General features: G+C 52.6%; 1 protein-coding gene across 1 annotated transcript; it reads left to right on the top strand.

The window, feature by feature from the left end:
* Positions 1-1,170: 1,170 nt before the first annotated feature.
* On the top strand, positions 1,171-15,780 carry LOC310645833 (uncharacterized protein; the record flags this gene model as incomplete). The annotated part of the gene is made up of 5 exons (XM_083371852.1): positions 1,171-1,273; positions 2,072-2,131; positions 2,897-3,011; positions 9,842-10,108; positions 15,627-15,780. The coding sequence occupies 5 exons, from the start codon at positions 1,171-1,173 to the stop codon at positions 15,778-15,780; spliced, it is 699 nt and encodes a 232-aa protein (XP_083227978.1).
* Between the last annotated feature and the right edge of the window lie 1,094 nt (positions 15,781-16,874).

Raw genomic sequence — 16,874 nt, 5'->3', positions numbered from 1 at the left:
TCAACTCACTTGCTTGGCTTGCTAAAGGAACAATCTGGGGCGGGGGGGGGGGGGGAGATGTGGAGAAACCACAATGGGAAAGAAGAAACGATTCAGGCCCCTGTTTGGGTAATTCCTTTCTCGGGGGAACTGAGGGGTCCCTGGGACTGTGCAGCCTCTCCAGTTCTTTTTCAGTTCTTTGGTGGCGAACAAAGCAAAAGGGGGGGGGAGGAGAATCAGGCCCTAAACTAGAGAAGAGCTGCCTGCCTGCAGCAATCCCTCCCCCCCCCAGCCCGCATGGTCCTTCCTGGTGGGAGGGGCACCTTCCATTCCTCCCATCAGGCAACTCCTTGCTTTTCCTCTCCTCTCCCAGGGAGGGCACTCAGAGGCCGATCTTCTGAAAGGGAAGGGGGGGGGGGAAAGCTCCCGGGTTCCCTGCAAAGGAGAGGGCCATGCAGTCCAACAGCCACAAATGCTGCCAAGGGAGCCCCTCCAGCCAAGAGCCCAACAAGTGCCAGGCCAGGGGGAACCGGACTCAGGGCCGCGGCCCCTTTTCTGTCTCTCCCGGAGAAGGATGGCATTTGACCTCTTCGAAGAAGCCCCTGGGCCAGCACGCCATCTCCGGGGGCAACTGGGCTCCCCTCTTTCTTGTGCCCACCCCTTTAGGAGCAGCAGGGAGACCCCTTGGTCTACCAGCCATGCTGACCTTTCCGCAAGTGCTTCAGAGTGGTCCAGCAGGCTGGGGGCCAAGCGTCTGTTCTCCTCCTCAGGGGTCCTGGAGAGGACCATGGAGAGCCAGGACTTACACCAAGGGTATTTAGAGAATGGCCACCCGTGGCAAGCCCTGGGAGAGTGTTCCATGACCTTGGAGAACCTCCTCAGATGCCCCTCAGCACAGTCCTGCTGCTTTGGCTGCTTTGACCACCCAGGCAAAGCCAGCTAGAAAGACACTGTGGGACAGACTAGACCCACATTCTTCCTCTTGCTGAGGCTCTGCTGGCCCAGGTCAGGTTTCCCAGCTTGGCTGCCAAAGGACCTGTGGGCCTCTGTGCCCATCTCTATAAATTATGTTGCAAATGAATTTAAAATCACTCTCTGGCCAGGGCAGGAAATTGAACTGGAGATTTTTCATATGCTTATTTTAAGGCGAGCAATGCTGCATCCCATTTGGGCCATGAAGGATGTGCCTGTATGCAAAACTTCGTTATCACGGAAATATCAGAGAAGCAGAAGGAGGAAGGGGCTGCAAGAAAGCACCCAAGCCCTTGCTTGAACGACATGCGCTCACGGATAGGTTGGACGCCATGGAGAGAGCATGGAATGGATTGGACAACATCCATTGTGCTGCACAACATCTGGCTAGCATGCCAGTCAAGGACACACAAAGGACTGCGACATAAGCTTAATGGGGAGGGGACGGGAGAAGGGGCTCCATTTTCCAGTAACCAGACTGAGGAGATTTTCTCCTTCATATTTCTTAAAAGGGATTTGTAGCCTTGCATGTCTACTCCATCTTTCAGCTCCGAGGCATGAAGGCAATCAGGATGCGATCCTTTCGCAGGTAAAGGCTGCTGTGAGAAGGAAGCAAAATGGAAATCTGGAGACCCCCCCCCCCAGAATCGCTCCCCTGGCTGGATAGGACAGGACAGAGCCGGTGGCAAAATTCACCCTCTCTCCTGTCTCCCAGAGTGGAAACCTGAACTGATGCTCTGGGGCCCAGCTTGCAGGCTCTCCAAAGGTTTCTCCTTTGCAGACGCAGGTGGAGACTGTTCATTTCCTCTTGAACTGCAGCGCCTTCCGCTGTTTCGGCTGGACTCCAGAAAACTTTCCAAAACGCTTCCATTACTGCATGCATTTTGAACAGGGGATTAATGTCATTTTAAGACTACCCATTTTATTTCTATACAATCCAATATAATGTTTTTTTATTTCAATTAACTGATGGTTTAAAAATAATTACTGAAAACATTTCTTCCTGTCTGTAGATTCTTACAATTTGCAGAAAGTATTTTTTGTTACCGAACCTTAGAATCAACTTGCAAATTTTGCAAGGTTTCTAATGCTTCTCTCTTCTGGATTGTTCTGTTTCCAGCACTGAAGCGGGTAAAGAAAGAAAACAACGTGGGAGAAACACCTGGAGGTGGAGACAAGGGTGGGAAAGAGACCCACCAGCTCCCATCAGGCCTTCCTTCCATAGGTCCTGGGAGAGCCTGGGGCTTCGCTAGGGGGCGTGGCAGGCCAGAGGAAGGGAGGGGGGAGAAGGGGTAGAGTTGGACCAGTTAGAGAAGGGGAGGGGGCAGCTGAGGGGCCTCCATTTCTTTCTCTCCTTGGAGGGCAGGTGTCTTTCCCTCCTCCAGCAGCCTGGTACAGCCAGAGGCCCAGGAGCCAGTGGGGGCTTTCTTGGGGAGGGGAGCCAGGACAGAAGGCTTTTCCCAGCAGTTGACCAGCCACACGTTCTCTGGCTCTCGGGCTGTGCAAGGAGCACGCTTGGGGTCAGATGGCTCAGTAGTCAGAATGGCAAGCCCACCCCCTAAGGAGCTTGTTCAGCCCCACCCCTCACCAATGGCCCCTCTCCCAGTGGGGCTTTGGGGGACAGCACAGGAAAGAGGCAGCGAGGAGCACCACGTCTGTTTAGATATGGTGACCCCCACGCTCTCACTGCTAAAGGGGCTTCTCTGCTTACACTTTGGGGAGGGACGGAGGGAGATTAACGGAGGATTTCTTTCTTGAAATGAAGTTCACCAGCAGAGGAGAAGGAAGTGTGGAACAGTGATATTTCCATGAAAGCATCCACAACCAGTCCAGTAGGTGAGATGGGTAGTTTGATGGTAGACAAGGCAAAGTTTTCCCTCTCCCTGGCATACACAAAGTCCACCCCTCAAGAAAAGCCATGAAACCCTGCTCCACTCCTCCACAGGGGAGACCTCCCAGCCGAGCCAAGGTGCTAATCGAGCAAAGGAGGGGACTTTTGGGGACTGGTTGAACAGCTTGGAGGCCCGACACCCTTGCTGTCCTGGCTGGTGTGGCAGCAGGTAAGGCAGCTGCTGGCATCTCTCTGGCAACGGCTTAGGTGGGATTAGGTGTCTCCTTGCCTGGGCCGCTGGGTGTGGGGGCACATTTTTTTTGGGGGGGGAAATGAGAGACGGCCACGGCAGCCTCTTGTGGATGGAGGTGGTGGTGCCCATGTTTCTCTGGCTGTCAGGGGGAGTTGGCCAGGCGCATTTGGCCTGGGCCCCGAGACCAAACGTTCAGCTTCTCTGAGGAGGTCTAATATGCTTCCTCAAGGAGCTGTTTGGCCAAACAGGGATGGTCCCAGGAGCTTCTTTCTGCAGGAGGCCCATCCGGCGTAGCCCTGCCGGGGGTGGGGGTGGGGTGGTAAACGGGCTGCTGAGGGCTGAGCTTAGCGGCTCTTTGCGGGCAGAAGTTCCTGCCTGGCATTGGAGACTCCGTGGGCTCTGCTGCCAGGGGGCGCTTTGTGGCTGCAATGGGGAAGCTTTCCTGGCCGTGCAGGGCCAGTGCAGGCTTGACCTTGGCCCATTTTATCACCACCAATAGCTGCTTAGACGGAAGCAAGGGGCTCCTCTGCAGGCAATCCAGTGCCCAGATTTCCGACAGTTAGAAGAGCCCGGAGAGGGGCCAGCCTGCTTCTCCCAAGCGGAGGCGCCCCTTCTTTGCACCAGCCAGGGCTCTGTTCTGGGGACTCAGGCTTAGCAGAGGGCCAGCCAGCCAGAGCCGAACATTTATTCAGCCCCTTATATCTACCTTTGTTCTTTTCATAAATACGTCAAGATGGCAAACTTACCTAATAGTTTTTTCCCCTTCTATAACAACAACCCTGCAAGGTGGATTGGGTTAAGAGAGAGTGACTGTTCCAATTCACCCTACTGGCTTTTACGCCACAGCAGGGTTAGAATTCACCGTCTCCTGGTTTCAAGGCTAGCACCTGATCCATCTCATGCTATTTATTGCCCGTTTCTTAAACATTAAACCCATTTAATCCAGGAGAAAAGAGGAGGCAGCAAAAGGCCACAGAGTGGTTGGTGCCTGCAGCTGGCACAAATGCCAAGTCAGGTTTGTCCTTCCTCCCCGCTTGCTTTCCCTAGCCCTTTATTGCCCCAATTAAGAAGTCCTAAAATGTAATCATTAACCTGAACAGTCCAGCCTTGTCGCCTCTGAGGAAGGGGCCAGTGAGATCCAGAGGGGGGGGCTAAAGTCACAGACCTCCCCCAGCAAGGCACTGGGGGCATGCTGGCCACAGACACTGCAGAGGCTGGTGGTTGGGAACTGCTTGCCAGCTGCCTAGATACCTCTGCCTGGGCAATCCAGGGCTAGGACTAGGACAGACCCCCTCCCCACTGCAAATGCTGGGAAGGCAGAGCCTTAGTTGGTGTGTGGGGGGTCTTTTCTAGAGAGCCCTGCTCTAAATGTGGCCAAGAGAATGGATGAACCCAGAGCCTGGGCTGGCGGAGAAGCCCAGACTGGTGAGCACTGGGGCCCTCTGGGCTTACCCCCCTGAGCAGGTAGGAGGAGCAGGGCCCTCTGCTCAGCGGGCTTCCCTCCTGTGTGAGCCCCCTTGGGAAGAGTCTGGTTTTCTTCTCAGGTTTATTTCCTTATCTATTTAATTGTGTTGCCCCCCCAATTCCTCTGGGGACCTCCCACTGAGCCAGCCCTTCTCTGGGTTTGGGGTGGCTGTGAGTGGGAGCAATGGAGGAATTTCTCCATGGGGTTCAGAATCAGGCCAGCAGAAGCAGAAGCTCTTTTTTTCCCACCACTTTCCCAGGGCTGGGTTTATTTTTATTTATTTTATTTTTATTTTTTGATGTATAAAGTGTCCCTAGGAAGCAGCCAGGCAGACACCGCCCTGGCCAAAGGAAGCGGGGACTGGACTCTGTCCCTTACAAAAAAGTGGGGCCACACAAAGTAAGCAGAGGGAGTGACCAGAAAGGGGGGGTCCCAGAGACCCCACCAAGCTACCAAGACTTCAGTGCATTTGTGCTCATCGGGAAGGAACTAAAAGTATCTCTGCTAGGTTGCTTACCTCCAGGCGCAGAGACAAGGGAGGGGGAAGGGCGGAGGTTGGCTGTGCACAATTGACTTCTGCTTATCACTCCAAGAATTGAAACAGGGAAGGGCCCTCTCCTTCTCTGCCCAGGGATGTTTGTTTGGGGGACAGCGGCCCCAAAGCAACAACATCTGAACGCCCAGTTGCTTTTTTCATGCTTGCTGACAAGCTTTGGATTCCAGGCACATGCTGGCATTTCTGAAGTGCCAACTAGCCATCATAAGGAAGGCAGTGTTGAAAAAGAACTCAGGACAATAGGTGTTGCATCACCAGGGGGACCCGGCAGGCTGTGGGGAGCCACTTGCACCCTCCAGCTTCCCCTACGTGACCCAGAGGATCGGTGCCACTTGCCTTTGTGCTGTGTGTGTGGCGGGAAAGTGAGGCTGAAAGCCAGCAGGAGGCCAGTCTTACTGTTGGCCCTTTATTTATTTTAATCCCATTTATATCCCGCCCTTCTCCGAAGACTCAGGGCGGCTTACAAGCTTAGCAGTAGCCTTCATTCTATGTATATGCCTGCTTATTAGGGCTTTCACACACACACACCCCAAGCGGCATTATTACAAAGTCAGCTTATTGCCCCCAACAATCTGGGTCCTCATTTTACCTACCTCAGAAGGATGGAAGGCTGAGTCTACCTTCAGCCTGGTGGGATGCGAACCTGCACTAATTGCAGGCAGCTGGTGTTACTTAAGGAGGCATTAGCCCACTGCGCCACCAAGGCTCTCTGGCTTGGCAGGCAGCCCCGTGGCAATGAGTGGCCCAGCTCCCTTGTGTGTGGGGGGAAACAACTTGCCCTCCCTATTCCTGATTCTGCCGGAAGAGAAGGCTCTTCTCTAAAGTCAGCGCCATTTACAGTTACTCCAGCAATTCTCCAGGCTGCAAGAGAGACCCTTGGCAGGGCAGGAGTTGCTAGGCAGGCATCCCGCAGCATTTCATGGCCTTGTCCAGGTTCTGTTTTTGGCTCTCACCTTTGCTCATGCACCCCTAAAACTGAGAGTGGTTGGGCCAAGGCCAGCCCATTCGCCTGGCACCGCTGCCTTTCCAGAAAGTTTCCTTGTTGGACCCTAACCACTCAGCTTCAAGGAAGCCCATCCTCATTGTCCATTCAGCCGGCCTTAGGCTCCCTGAGATGCAGGAGAAGGGTTTGAGTGTTGCCCTTTGTATCCTGTTCCTCCCACACCCCCTGCCCCTTGGAATGGCCAGTCCTTCAAGGCAGACCAGCCCAGGAAAGCAATGCTATGCATGGCTTTTATCTGGCTTGGTAGCAGCCTTTCTCCCATCCTTTGAGGCCGTTGTCTTTGCTTTCTTTGTTGCCAACATCTCATCCACTCGGCTGTCATTCTGTGGGGTTTGGGATTCAGGCCAGGTCTGGTAGTCAAAGCAGGTATCAGGCTGGCCCACGTTGGTGGTGTGACTTACCATGAAATGCAGAGCAGCAGCAGCTGTGATGGGGTCTGCCCTCCCTCCCCCGCTCCTGGGCACCTGGCTTCAAAAACCCACCTTCACAGACTCCGGGAGGACACAGCCTGCATGGCTGGGGTGGAGAGGCTCCACCTGGCATGGAAAGCCCTCTTTTCATGCTGGAATGTCCACAGTGGCCTCGGTGCGAAGAGCAGAAAGTTCCAGGGGGCTGTAGCTCTGCCCTGACCTTCCTTTGGCTGTGGCTGTGCCCTTGGATGCCCTGTTGAGTCAGCTGTCCCAGGTGGGGAGAAGGAGGCTCTGCTCAGTTGCCTCCTGGCATTTGGGATGTGGGCCAACTTGGGAAACCAGAGGCTTCCCTTCACTGGGGCTTCCCCAGCTGAAGTCTCACTGCAAGGGAAGAGGGCTGCGCGGCCTCCTGTGCAGCCCAGCAGCACGGCCGAGCCAGGCCAGCTGGAAGGACACGCATTCATCCAGAGGAGGGGAAGCTGCAGGAAGGGGAGGCTTCCCTGGTGTGGCGTTCATTGGTTTTCCTCTGCCAAGAGTTCTACTTCTGATTGATGGAACAAAATGCCAGCGTGAGACAGGATTGCTTTAGTGCAGTGGCCGTTTAAACAAAAGAATTAAAAGCAGACCTTCTGGAACACAGGCCCTCAGCCTGTGGATTTCCTCTTCTTCACTGGCGGGATGTCAGGAGTCCTCTGAGTGAATGGGATGGGGACCAAGAAGAGATCCTGCTCAGCATAGACTTCTGGAAAATCTGCAGTTATGTGCAGGGAAGAGTTACACCGCGAAGCCCAACACAGGGTCAAAGAAGGCAAATGCTCAGCTGGAAGCTTCCAAACAGCCTGAAGTGTTACCAAAAGCATAGTGGATATTATTTTATTTTTCATTATATGTTAGCGAATAGGGAGCAAAGATGAATGGTGAGTGTCATTAAGAACAGGCGAAACAGCGAACATTTAAGGGAAATGTTGATTATTTTCAAGTGGGGATCTAGTCTCCTTGGAGGGGTGGCCAAAACACCAGGAAATCTTGCCCTGCTTTGCAAAACGTCTGCAAAGGGGCACAGTTTCTGCCACTTAGAGCCCAGAGCCAGGAAGGCCTGGCCCGGCCTCGCTTTTGCCTTTGAGGAGGAGGCTCAGGGTCCCGAGATCGGCATCTGCACCAAAGGCGAGGGCCGCTCTCCAATGACTGGGCGGCTGCCCCTCACGCCCTTCCTCAGCCCAGCCTCCAAGGCTCACGGGAAGCTGGAGCTCCAGAGCTTTTCTTTTACCAGCCCAATTGCAGCCATCTCACCACAATTCTAGTTTGTGTTTCCTTTTGCACTTTTTCAAACAACTCCAGAAAAGAACACCCTGATTTTCATATGTGATTCAAAGTGGCTTCCTCTCCCATGAAGGGGCTTGGTATAGGGATCCCTACCCCCTTGGAGGGCAGTGACTGCAAATTACAGGCAAGATTTGCATTTTACAATTTCTGGCACTCCACAAGGAACACAATGGTCAGAGGCACCACACAGGTTGATCTGTGGCTGCAATGTTTCTGTCTCTTTCAATGCCAGTTTCCTTCTGCCCTGCTCGTCTTTGGCTCCTTCTTCCACTTGCAAAGAGGCTGGAGGGAAGATGCTCTCCAGCCACCCGTCAGGCTCTGCTCAGGAGGTGTGCTGAGAGCGCCTGGCAAGTGGGGATTTGAAAGACCTTCAATTAATTTCTGTAGTCATTGGGAACCTTTTGGCTTTTCCCCTCTGCTGCCTGCATTCCAGGCTGCTTCCATCTTAACTTCCAATGGGGAACAAAAAGGTAAATGAAAAAGGAATTCTTCTTGGGGAGATTTGTTTAAATCCTTAAAAAACATGGAAATATATAACCCAACTTGAACTTTACTGGGGGTAGAATTACAAGATTATTAATTGCCTAAAAATGCTACTAACCGCTGAAGAGAGATCTTTACAGTCCAGACACCCTCCAGGGTCTTGCAGCTGGAAAGCCATTCTGGGCTCATTGGATGACCTCAGGAGTGCCCAAATACTGGACAGCAGCTTCCCCTTTGTTCTGCCTAAGGCCTGGATGCCCAGAAGCCAATGAAGACCTCTTGCAGCCCTGAGGAATCCCAGTGTTGCTGCATTCACACATAGATCTTCGGAGACCTCAGGCACTTCAACACCCCTGTGGTTTTGATGGAGCCCTCAAAATAGTTTGTGGCAATCTGGCAGAGGAAAATTTATTTAATTCATGGAGAGTTATCGTATCAGCTGCTTTTAATTAATTACACATGGCTTGTTAAATGTTGTTTGATTTCCCACCTACCTGGGGGAGGGTAGCCCTCAAGTGATCCTTCCTATGTCGTACATGGATTAGAAAAGACACATTTCCCCTGTAAATCAGCCAAAGGAGTGAGAACATTGTGTGCAGTGGAGAAGACAGGCCTCTCTCCCCCTTCCTCCAGAAAGGGTCTGTGCAACCATTCGGCAGAGAGAACATGTGCACACCCGTCACTCTGTGGGTGGCAACCAAGCAAAAATATTTACCATGGCAACCGATGAAGGGAGCACCCAGCAAGTTGTTGCAAGCCAAACAAAGGAAGTTCGACTTCTCAAGCCTTCTCAGCTTCTCCTGCCTGGTGTTGACTAGGGGCTGTTCTCTGCAGACGGCTGCTCATATTTTTGCCTACCCATGTGACAAGCATTGGTTTCTTTTTACTTAAGTTTGATCTGAAAGGGTCTCTGTCTTGGAAACAGCTGTCTGAGCTAAGAGTCTCTGAACCAATTACATGTAGTTTGTATAATGAAATCTGGGTGGTCGCCTCTCAAAGAAGTTCTTAGTTGTCCTGTGAAAATGAAGCACCAGCAAAAGCAGCTGAGATGGAAGTCCAGATGCCAGACCCACCAGGGACCCCCTTCCTCCAGTACAGCTCAGTGGGGAACTGGGAGAGTGTTTGAGGGACGGAGGTATTAATAGGTCCGCTTGGCTGGTCCGAGTAATCAGAAGAGCGGCTCTGAAAGGCTCTTCCTTCTGTAGTTTTCATTCCCCCCCCCCACTAAGGTCAGCATTCCAGCAGTACAGACAAGATTAGGAAGGAGAGGAGGAGGGAGTTAAACCAAGGAGCAATTAAGTGAGCAGTTTTAGGCAAGGGACGGTGTGATTCGGCAATGTGCTTTACCGCTAAGAGCAAAAATGAACTTATGTCAGCCCTTAATTCTGGGATTCACCACACTCACAAATATGTTCCCCTTTCTGAACATCCTTATTTACTTAATATACTGCATGGCTGCTTATTGTGGAAGGAGAAGATAATATAATCAGCCATGATGCCCATTTCAGTAAAGTATATGTTTGTGGGGGCTTAATCAGTAGTTTACATCTTTTTGCTGCTCTGCAGGACTAATGTTGGACAGCTGTTGCAAGCAATAAGCTCCACCAGGAAGCAAATGCTGTGGACACAGAAGGGTGAACTACCAGATGCCCGGATATTTTCCCCTGAACCAGTGAAACCCACTTGCTGGGAGCTGCAGGATCTCCTCTTGGCCTTCAGCTGCAATTGGCCAGCTGGGCAAAGCTTTCTCCATCCCCAAACCGCCCCCTTGGTTAACCCTGCTCGGAGCAGCTCACCAGCTGCACATGTTTCTGTGTGCCAATTACTATTGAGGTAAGCAAGAGCAGCAGAGTTCACAGGAAGGAAGGGTGAGAATTCACAAATCTCATGTGCCTTTTGTGCAGTTTTTCCGGTGTAGACTCCAGCCAGAGTTGCTATTTCATCTGTTAAATCAACACTTTTCCCAAAACAAGAAAAAGCGGATTGCGCATAAACAGTTGCGAATAATATGGCAAGGATTTGGCAATCCTCCCCCTTGAGTTTATACGGTACACAATCTCCGGTCCTGCTTGTGTAAGGCACCGTCTGCCACACCACAGCCAGATCGGAGAACAAAAGACCAGGAATGGCGACATGCCCTGGCTTGAGCCTTCCCTTTCCCAGCCAGGGAATCTGTGATGATTCCCGAAGGGCCACAGGTGAGTCAGTGGCCACCAGCAGCAGAGACGGAAGCGGCCTGCAGTCTCCTGGGGGGGGGGGCTTTGCTGACATGGAGGGAGGGGAAGGAAAGGACCCAGGAGGCAGGAAGGAGACAGGCAGCAAACAAGGAGAAGTGGAGCGGGGCTGTACATCGCCTCCTAACGCTGGGAAATCAGGGCACAAAATAGTCCACAGTCCTGAGAAGAATGTGGACAATCTGCACAACTGACGACATGGGGGGGGGATGGTTCTCTTCTTGGGAAGACTCACATCCTTTGACATCATTTGGAAGGGAACTCTGTCATGGGGACTTTCTTGGCCTGTTGTAGTTCTCTCAGCCCCCCTGCAGCATTTTCCCAGCTGCAGCTCCTCCTTGGCACCAGCCCTGAGCAGGTCCCTGGCCTTCGCTGGACACTTTTTCACACACATTGAACCGCCTGAAGCTCAGAGGACACAGAACATGTGTGAGTAACAGATTACGCACAACAATTTCTCTGCTGAGCGCAGGCTGGTCCCAGCCTGGAATGGCAAGGTTCTTCTCCTTCCTTTCGGTAGCCTTGATTTTTATACAATGCCCCGAAAAGGAAACAAATGCACACCCCAAACCCTGCACAGGTCTGAGCACGTCCTGTTGAGAGACTTCTGGCCCTCCAGAGAAGGGGAGACTCAGCAATCTCTGCAGCCGATACCGATGAGTCAGTGATCCCGGCAAGATTTCCAGCTGGTGGGGGCAATGACACACAATTGCCCAATGTGTATTTTCACAAGGATCCATCTTATCACCTGAGGCTTCCCTGGTTATGAGCAGATTTTGAGCAGATCCCCCATTTTCATGTTCTGTAGCTTCTCAGGGCTTGCCCACCTCTGTGAGGGAGGGGAATCTCTACCCCAGGAAGCAGCTTCAGGACACGGCAGCCCTTGCCCCCCCCCCAATGGAAGAGAAGAAGAGGCTGGGGCTCCCTGCTCTAAGACCTGAACCCCTGGATGTCCCCCCCAAAGTCACGTTCAAAGAAGGGACTGCTTTTCTTCCAGGGAATAAGGAGGCAGGGTTTGGGGAAAAAGGGGTCTGATCTCTCCCTCCCCCCCAGCTGCTGGGCAGGGCTGGCAAATGCTGGGCAGCAGCAGAGGAGGCGGCAGAAGGGAACCAGGGTGCCTGCTAGAGCCGCTTCCTGCTGCCAGGCGGGCCTTGCCCCTCCTGGCATCAGGGCCACTAGGCAAACACTTGGCTCCTGTTGATATGGCAGGGAACATCAAGGTCCGATTGCAAGTGTGGGAAAGGTGACGCTGGCGGTTGGACAGGAAGTGGCAGGCCCAGCCTGGCCGCCACTGAGATCCACCTGGGCCTGCAGCCTCAGCATGCCAGCCCAGCCCCCTTCCTGTCCTCGCCGACACTGCCCTGTGCTCAGCCTGTCTGTCCGAGGTGGTTGGCCAGTTGAGGGGCCCCCTCCTATGCCTATGTACACGGGCTATGAAATGGTTTGGGGGCCCAGAGGGCCCGTGAGCTGTGGGCTCCTCCCTCGATGCTATTCCTGCTTGCTGTTTCCACCACCCTCCCCCATCGACCCCCAAGGCTGGAGGAGCCCCAGGCTGGGTGCTCTTGGCCTTGGGCCAAGGCGAGTCCATTGTGCGTGTGCTGAATTTCACACTGCTCCAGAGAGGCTCCTGCCTGGCTCTGGGCTGGAAGAGCCGTCCAGTCCAGCCCTAGCCAGTTGTTGTCCCGCCAAGGTAAATGTTATCACCCGTGTTTTGAAGCTTCGTTGCTTTTAAAGAATTGTTTCCATGAGAAACCAGCTTTGCAAACACTCCTCACCGAGGAGGCCAGAGGTGAAAGGAATAATAGGCACATTCCTGCAACATGACACACGCACTTTGCACGCACACACCAGCTTAACTCTTCGCCTGCTGCGGCCGCCTTGTTTATTGCTCTGGGATTCCAATCTGTGGGGCTGGTGCCTGCCCCAACTCGTCTTCCCTGGCTCCTCTCTCTCCTGGCTGGCTGGGGAGGCCCCCCCTCCAGGCAGCCGCTCCCTGTGATGGCTCCCCAATTGGCCCCCCAATGCGCAGACAGCGGAAACTGCTCTGGAATGAGCTTCCCATTTATTATTTCAGGCTACGGAATTTAATTTCCTTTTAATTTGTTTTCTCTTGTGTTTAACTGTTTTAAAGCCGTTGAAATAGCCAGCCATTCTAATAGGCTAATAGAAACAACCGTTGCTCTGCCCTGGAGAGGTTTCTTCCCTGTTTGCCCTTCTTTCCCGCCACGTTTTGTGCAGAAACCCGGCTGCCTTCCCTGCCCCCGGCATCCTGGCGCTGCTCTCTCCTCCCTGCCCAGGAGAGGCTCCTTGTCAGATGACCGCAAGGCCAATCCTGGGACCAAGGGGACGAAAGAAGGTGGGGGCTCTCACTGGGGGCTGCCTCCCCCTGACTCCCTCCAGGCAAAATACTGGGCATCAGACTCAAATCCAGGGGGACAGTAGACCAGCCACCTGGTCTCTTGGCCCAGAGGGGACCCACAAGCTCTGCAGACCAGCTTCCCTGTCACGTCAAGTCTGGCTTTGTGCCCCAGGCTGGGCTCCAGGAAAGGGTCTCCAGCTGCAGCTGAATGTTGGGAGGAGAGCAAAGGAAAGAGCTCCCTCAGGGGCCTCAGGATGCCTGGGGAGGGGCGGGGTGTCCTATGTTTGCCCCTTGTGGCCAGCAGAGTCTGGGGGGGGGGAAGGAATCGGAGTGCAAGTCCGGCTCTCTTCTGGGGCCACCCAGAGCCTGGTCTGCAGCTCACAGACACCCAGTTCCCTGGTCTTCCTGTTGATGGGGGACAGTGGGCTCACAGACTGCACAGGCTGCTTTGGCAAAAGCACATGTGTTTGTAAGTGTGTGTGTGCACATACACACTTATTCACACTCTTCTTACTGTGGTTGTCTGTCTGAGCCTCCTCACCACCCTCTCCCAAAATCATTTCTCCCATGGTAGTCGGGGGTGATGGTGGCAACTTTCAAAGCCAGGAAGCAACTTGCTTGGGGGTCAAAGGTGTGTAAATCACACTCACCAGCCCAGAAGGAGAGGAGCAGAGAACTCAGGGCACACCAGTCGATGGGACCCGGCTGATCTCAGGACAGGCCGTCTTCCACCGAAGCCCAAAGGCAGAGCAGCTGAGGGACACTCTCCCTCCACCAGCAGGGGGCTGGGTGGGTGTCTGAGGCTCCCTGCCCCCCACTGCTTTTGCGGGGGGGGGGACTTGCCAAACCCCATGGGTTGGAGCAAGACCCCTGCCCCACGTGCAGCCCCTTTCCCTTCCGCCCCAGCCGACTCTGTCAATGATTGCTGGGAGGAAAGGTGCTCCTCATTTCAGCAATAAAAGCAAAGCAATGTGTCAATCTCTTATCTTGCCCGCAAAGGTACGGCCTTGATCCTGTCAGCAACTCCCTTCTTGGACTGCCAGAAAGAGCCACACACGTGAAGCAATGATCTTCTGCTTGGGCAGTGGGCAACATTAGTAGGCCTTTGTGTCCATGGAAGCTGCCCGGCTGTCCCCAGTTGAGGGTCAGTTGTGATGGAGATACAATGGGCCTCCCGAGACAGAGGTTGGGCCCAGAGGAAGAAGACCTGGGGATGAGGGGGAGGACGGTAATGGGGGTTGCCAAGAGAGCCTGTAACCAGGACTGTGAAGAAAAGCAGCATCTGCCGGCAATTCCTCTGCAACCCAAGCATTGGTTCTTTAAAGTGGGAAGGACATGGAAAGAACACTGAATGTCCAAGTTAGGATGCACAAGGTCGGTGCTGCAAATATTCATGATAATAAATTTGCCATAAAAAGTTGTAGGAAAATTATAAGGGTGAAGTTTGAACTCAGATTCCACCAGCACTGGAAGTAAGTTCAGATCACTCTATTTAGACTCCAGTAAAAGCAAATTAAAAGTAAAAGCAGTAGGGACGTGGTGGCTCAGTGGGTTAGGATGCTGAGCTTGTCGATCAGAAGGTCGGCAGTTTGGCGGGTTGAATCCCGAGTGCCGCGTAACAGAGTGAGCGCCTGTTACTCGTCCCAGCTTCTGCCAACCTAGCAGTTCGAAAGCACGTAAAAATGCAAGTAGAAAAATAGGGACCACTACGGTGGGAAGGTAACGGCGTTCCGTGCGCCTTTGGCGTCTAGTCATGCCGGCCACGGAGACGTCCTCGGACAAGCGCTGGCTCTTCGGCTTTGAAACGGAGATGAGCACCGGCCCCTAGAGTCGGAAACGACTAGCACGCATGTGCGGGGGAACCTTTACCTTTACCTTTTAAAAGCAAATCCTCCCTGAGTCCCAAATCCCCACCAAGCTCTCTGCTCCGACTCCTGTCCTTTTTCTGGCCCAAGAGGGCATGAAGGTTGAAGAGGCTGCCGTTATCCACACAGCCTGGGAGGCGAGTGCAAATGCCAAATGGTGCAAACTTGGCACGCAAGGAAAGGCAAAACTGAATCAGGAATCTTTGGCAGCTGCCATAGGTCTTTGCGCTCCAGATACCTCCCAACTGCAGCTGTTGTTGATGGAAGGCCTGAGCTGCTGTTCTTCCAAGTATGAGCAGAAAAACATTCTTCCTCCTCCTTGGAAGTGCTCTAGGGAATGCGAAGTTGCATTAAAGTGGGTAGGAGCAGCAGCTGGCCACCTTCGGCAGATATTAAGGGTCCTGGGGACCTCACCTTTATGGACACCAACTTTGCAGTATCATCTTTTGCACCCAGAGCATGGGGCTGCCCCTATGTTCAGCCGGAGGGCCTAGTATGGAAACCCCCCTTGCTTGGAGAGGCTTCGGACTTTTTCTTCTCTCTTACCCGGGGAAAAGGAAGAGGATCGGTTTGGGTGGAGCCCCAGCCCCTCGTCTGGGAAAGGCTGAGAGACACCTTGTCTGTGCCATTAAGAGCAGGATGGCAAAGCTCCAGATGGCTGAGGGAGGCGACGGGCTGGACGATCACCTGTGGGGATGCTGGAATCCCGGGATGTTGCAAGCTGGGTGTTGCCTGCCAGCCCTTTTCCAAGCCTGGATTCTACCTTCCTCAGCAACATGGACCCCGATGGGTTCCGCAGGGTGAGCAAAAGTCCCTGCAAAGACCCTCAGCTGCTTGTCTGCTCAGAGGCCTCTCCTTCCCGCCTTTCTTTCTGATCTTGGTCCCTTTTGCAGGATCGTGTTTCAAGCAACTGCTGAGAGGACTGCACTGAAAATCTCCAACTGCAAAGGCTGGTTTGTCCAGAGGCCTCCAAAATTTATCCAGATTCATCCTTTCCCCTTTTCAGAAGGGAAAGCTCGGTCTGTTGACTTCATCCAGTTTAACTAAGAAATAAAGGAGGTCTGTACACAGTTTCCTTCCAGTTTGTTTACAGCCCCATTCCCCAATCTTGCATTTATCGGTCTGAAATTCTCTACCACAATTCTCTTCCCCCACAAATGGCTACTCCTCAGGATTTTAAACAATTCCCTATATACCTATATGTGTAAATGTATATGTATTCTTTCCCCCACAATTATAGAAAAGGAATTTAAAGTAAATCATGAGATTTATGAATCAATCCCAGATTTTACTAAAAAAAACCCTCTTGTGGTCCCACTGCACTTTCAGGCCTGTTAATCATATAAAATGTCTGCTTTCAATTCCTCTCTTCTTTGGCCTTGAACATATAATAATAATAATAATAATAATAATAATAATAATAATAATAATAATAATAATAATAATAATAATAATAATAATAATAATTATTTTATTTATATACCGCCCTTCTCCCGGAGGACTCAGGGCAGTGAACAGGGCAAGCATAAAAAATTCAGAGATACAAAAGTTAAAAGGGATTAAATATATGCCCAACTAAAAACAGTAAATACAAATATTAAAATAACAATAACCCCCCCATCCCCCATCAGGCCAGGCCAGCTTGTTCAAATAAGAATGTCTTTAGATGAGTTTTATCCTTCTGCAAAATAGCAACTAGATAAGAGCTAAACTCTTGTAACAACACTGAAATCCACCATTGTTCTCATTTTGAAACGTGGACTTTTTCTGGACTTGGTCAGTTAATTTTGGAATCAGGCATTTTTTCCCATGGCTGTTGAGTGGCCGTCAGAGGACAGGGCCTTTTTGTATCCTGATTTCACTGCCTGGTAAAATCAGCCCAACACGGTGAGGTCCTGGACTCTCAGTCTTGCCCACTGGATGGGGGGAAGCAAGGGAAGGAGCTCAGATCTGTGGCAAGGCAAAGCAGGGCTAGCCAAGAGAGCCCAGCCTCACCCAAGAGCCAGGGTATCATGCCCGCCTGGCTGCCCAACCGTCTGCAGATAGACCCCTGCAAGGGACAGGAGGCATCTTCGTAGGCCCAGTTCTTTGAGGCATCCGAGACTCACCATCGGGGTTCTCTAGCACCGGGCCTTTGGGCT

Source organism: Vipera ursinii (assembly GCF_947247035.1).
Source record: "Vipera ursinii genome assembly, chromosome: 12".
Classification (NCBI taxonomy): domain Eukaryota; kingdom Metazoa; phylum Chordata; class Lepidosauria; order Squamata; family Viperidae; genus Vipera; species Vipera ursinii.
This window is presented reverse-complemented; position numbering and strand designations above follow the sequence as displayed.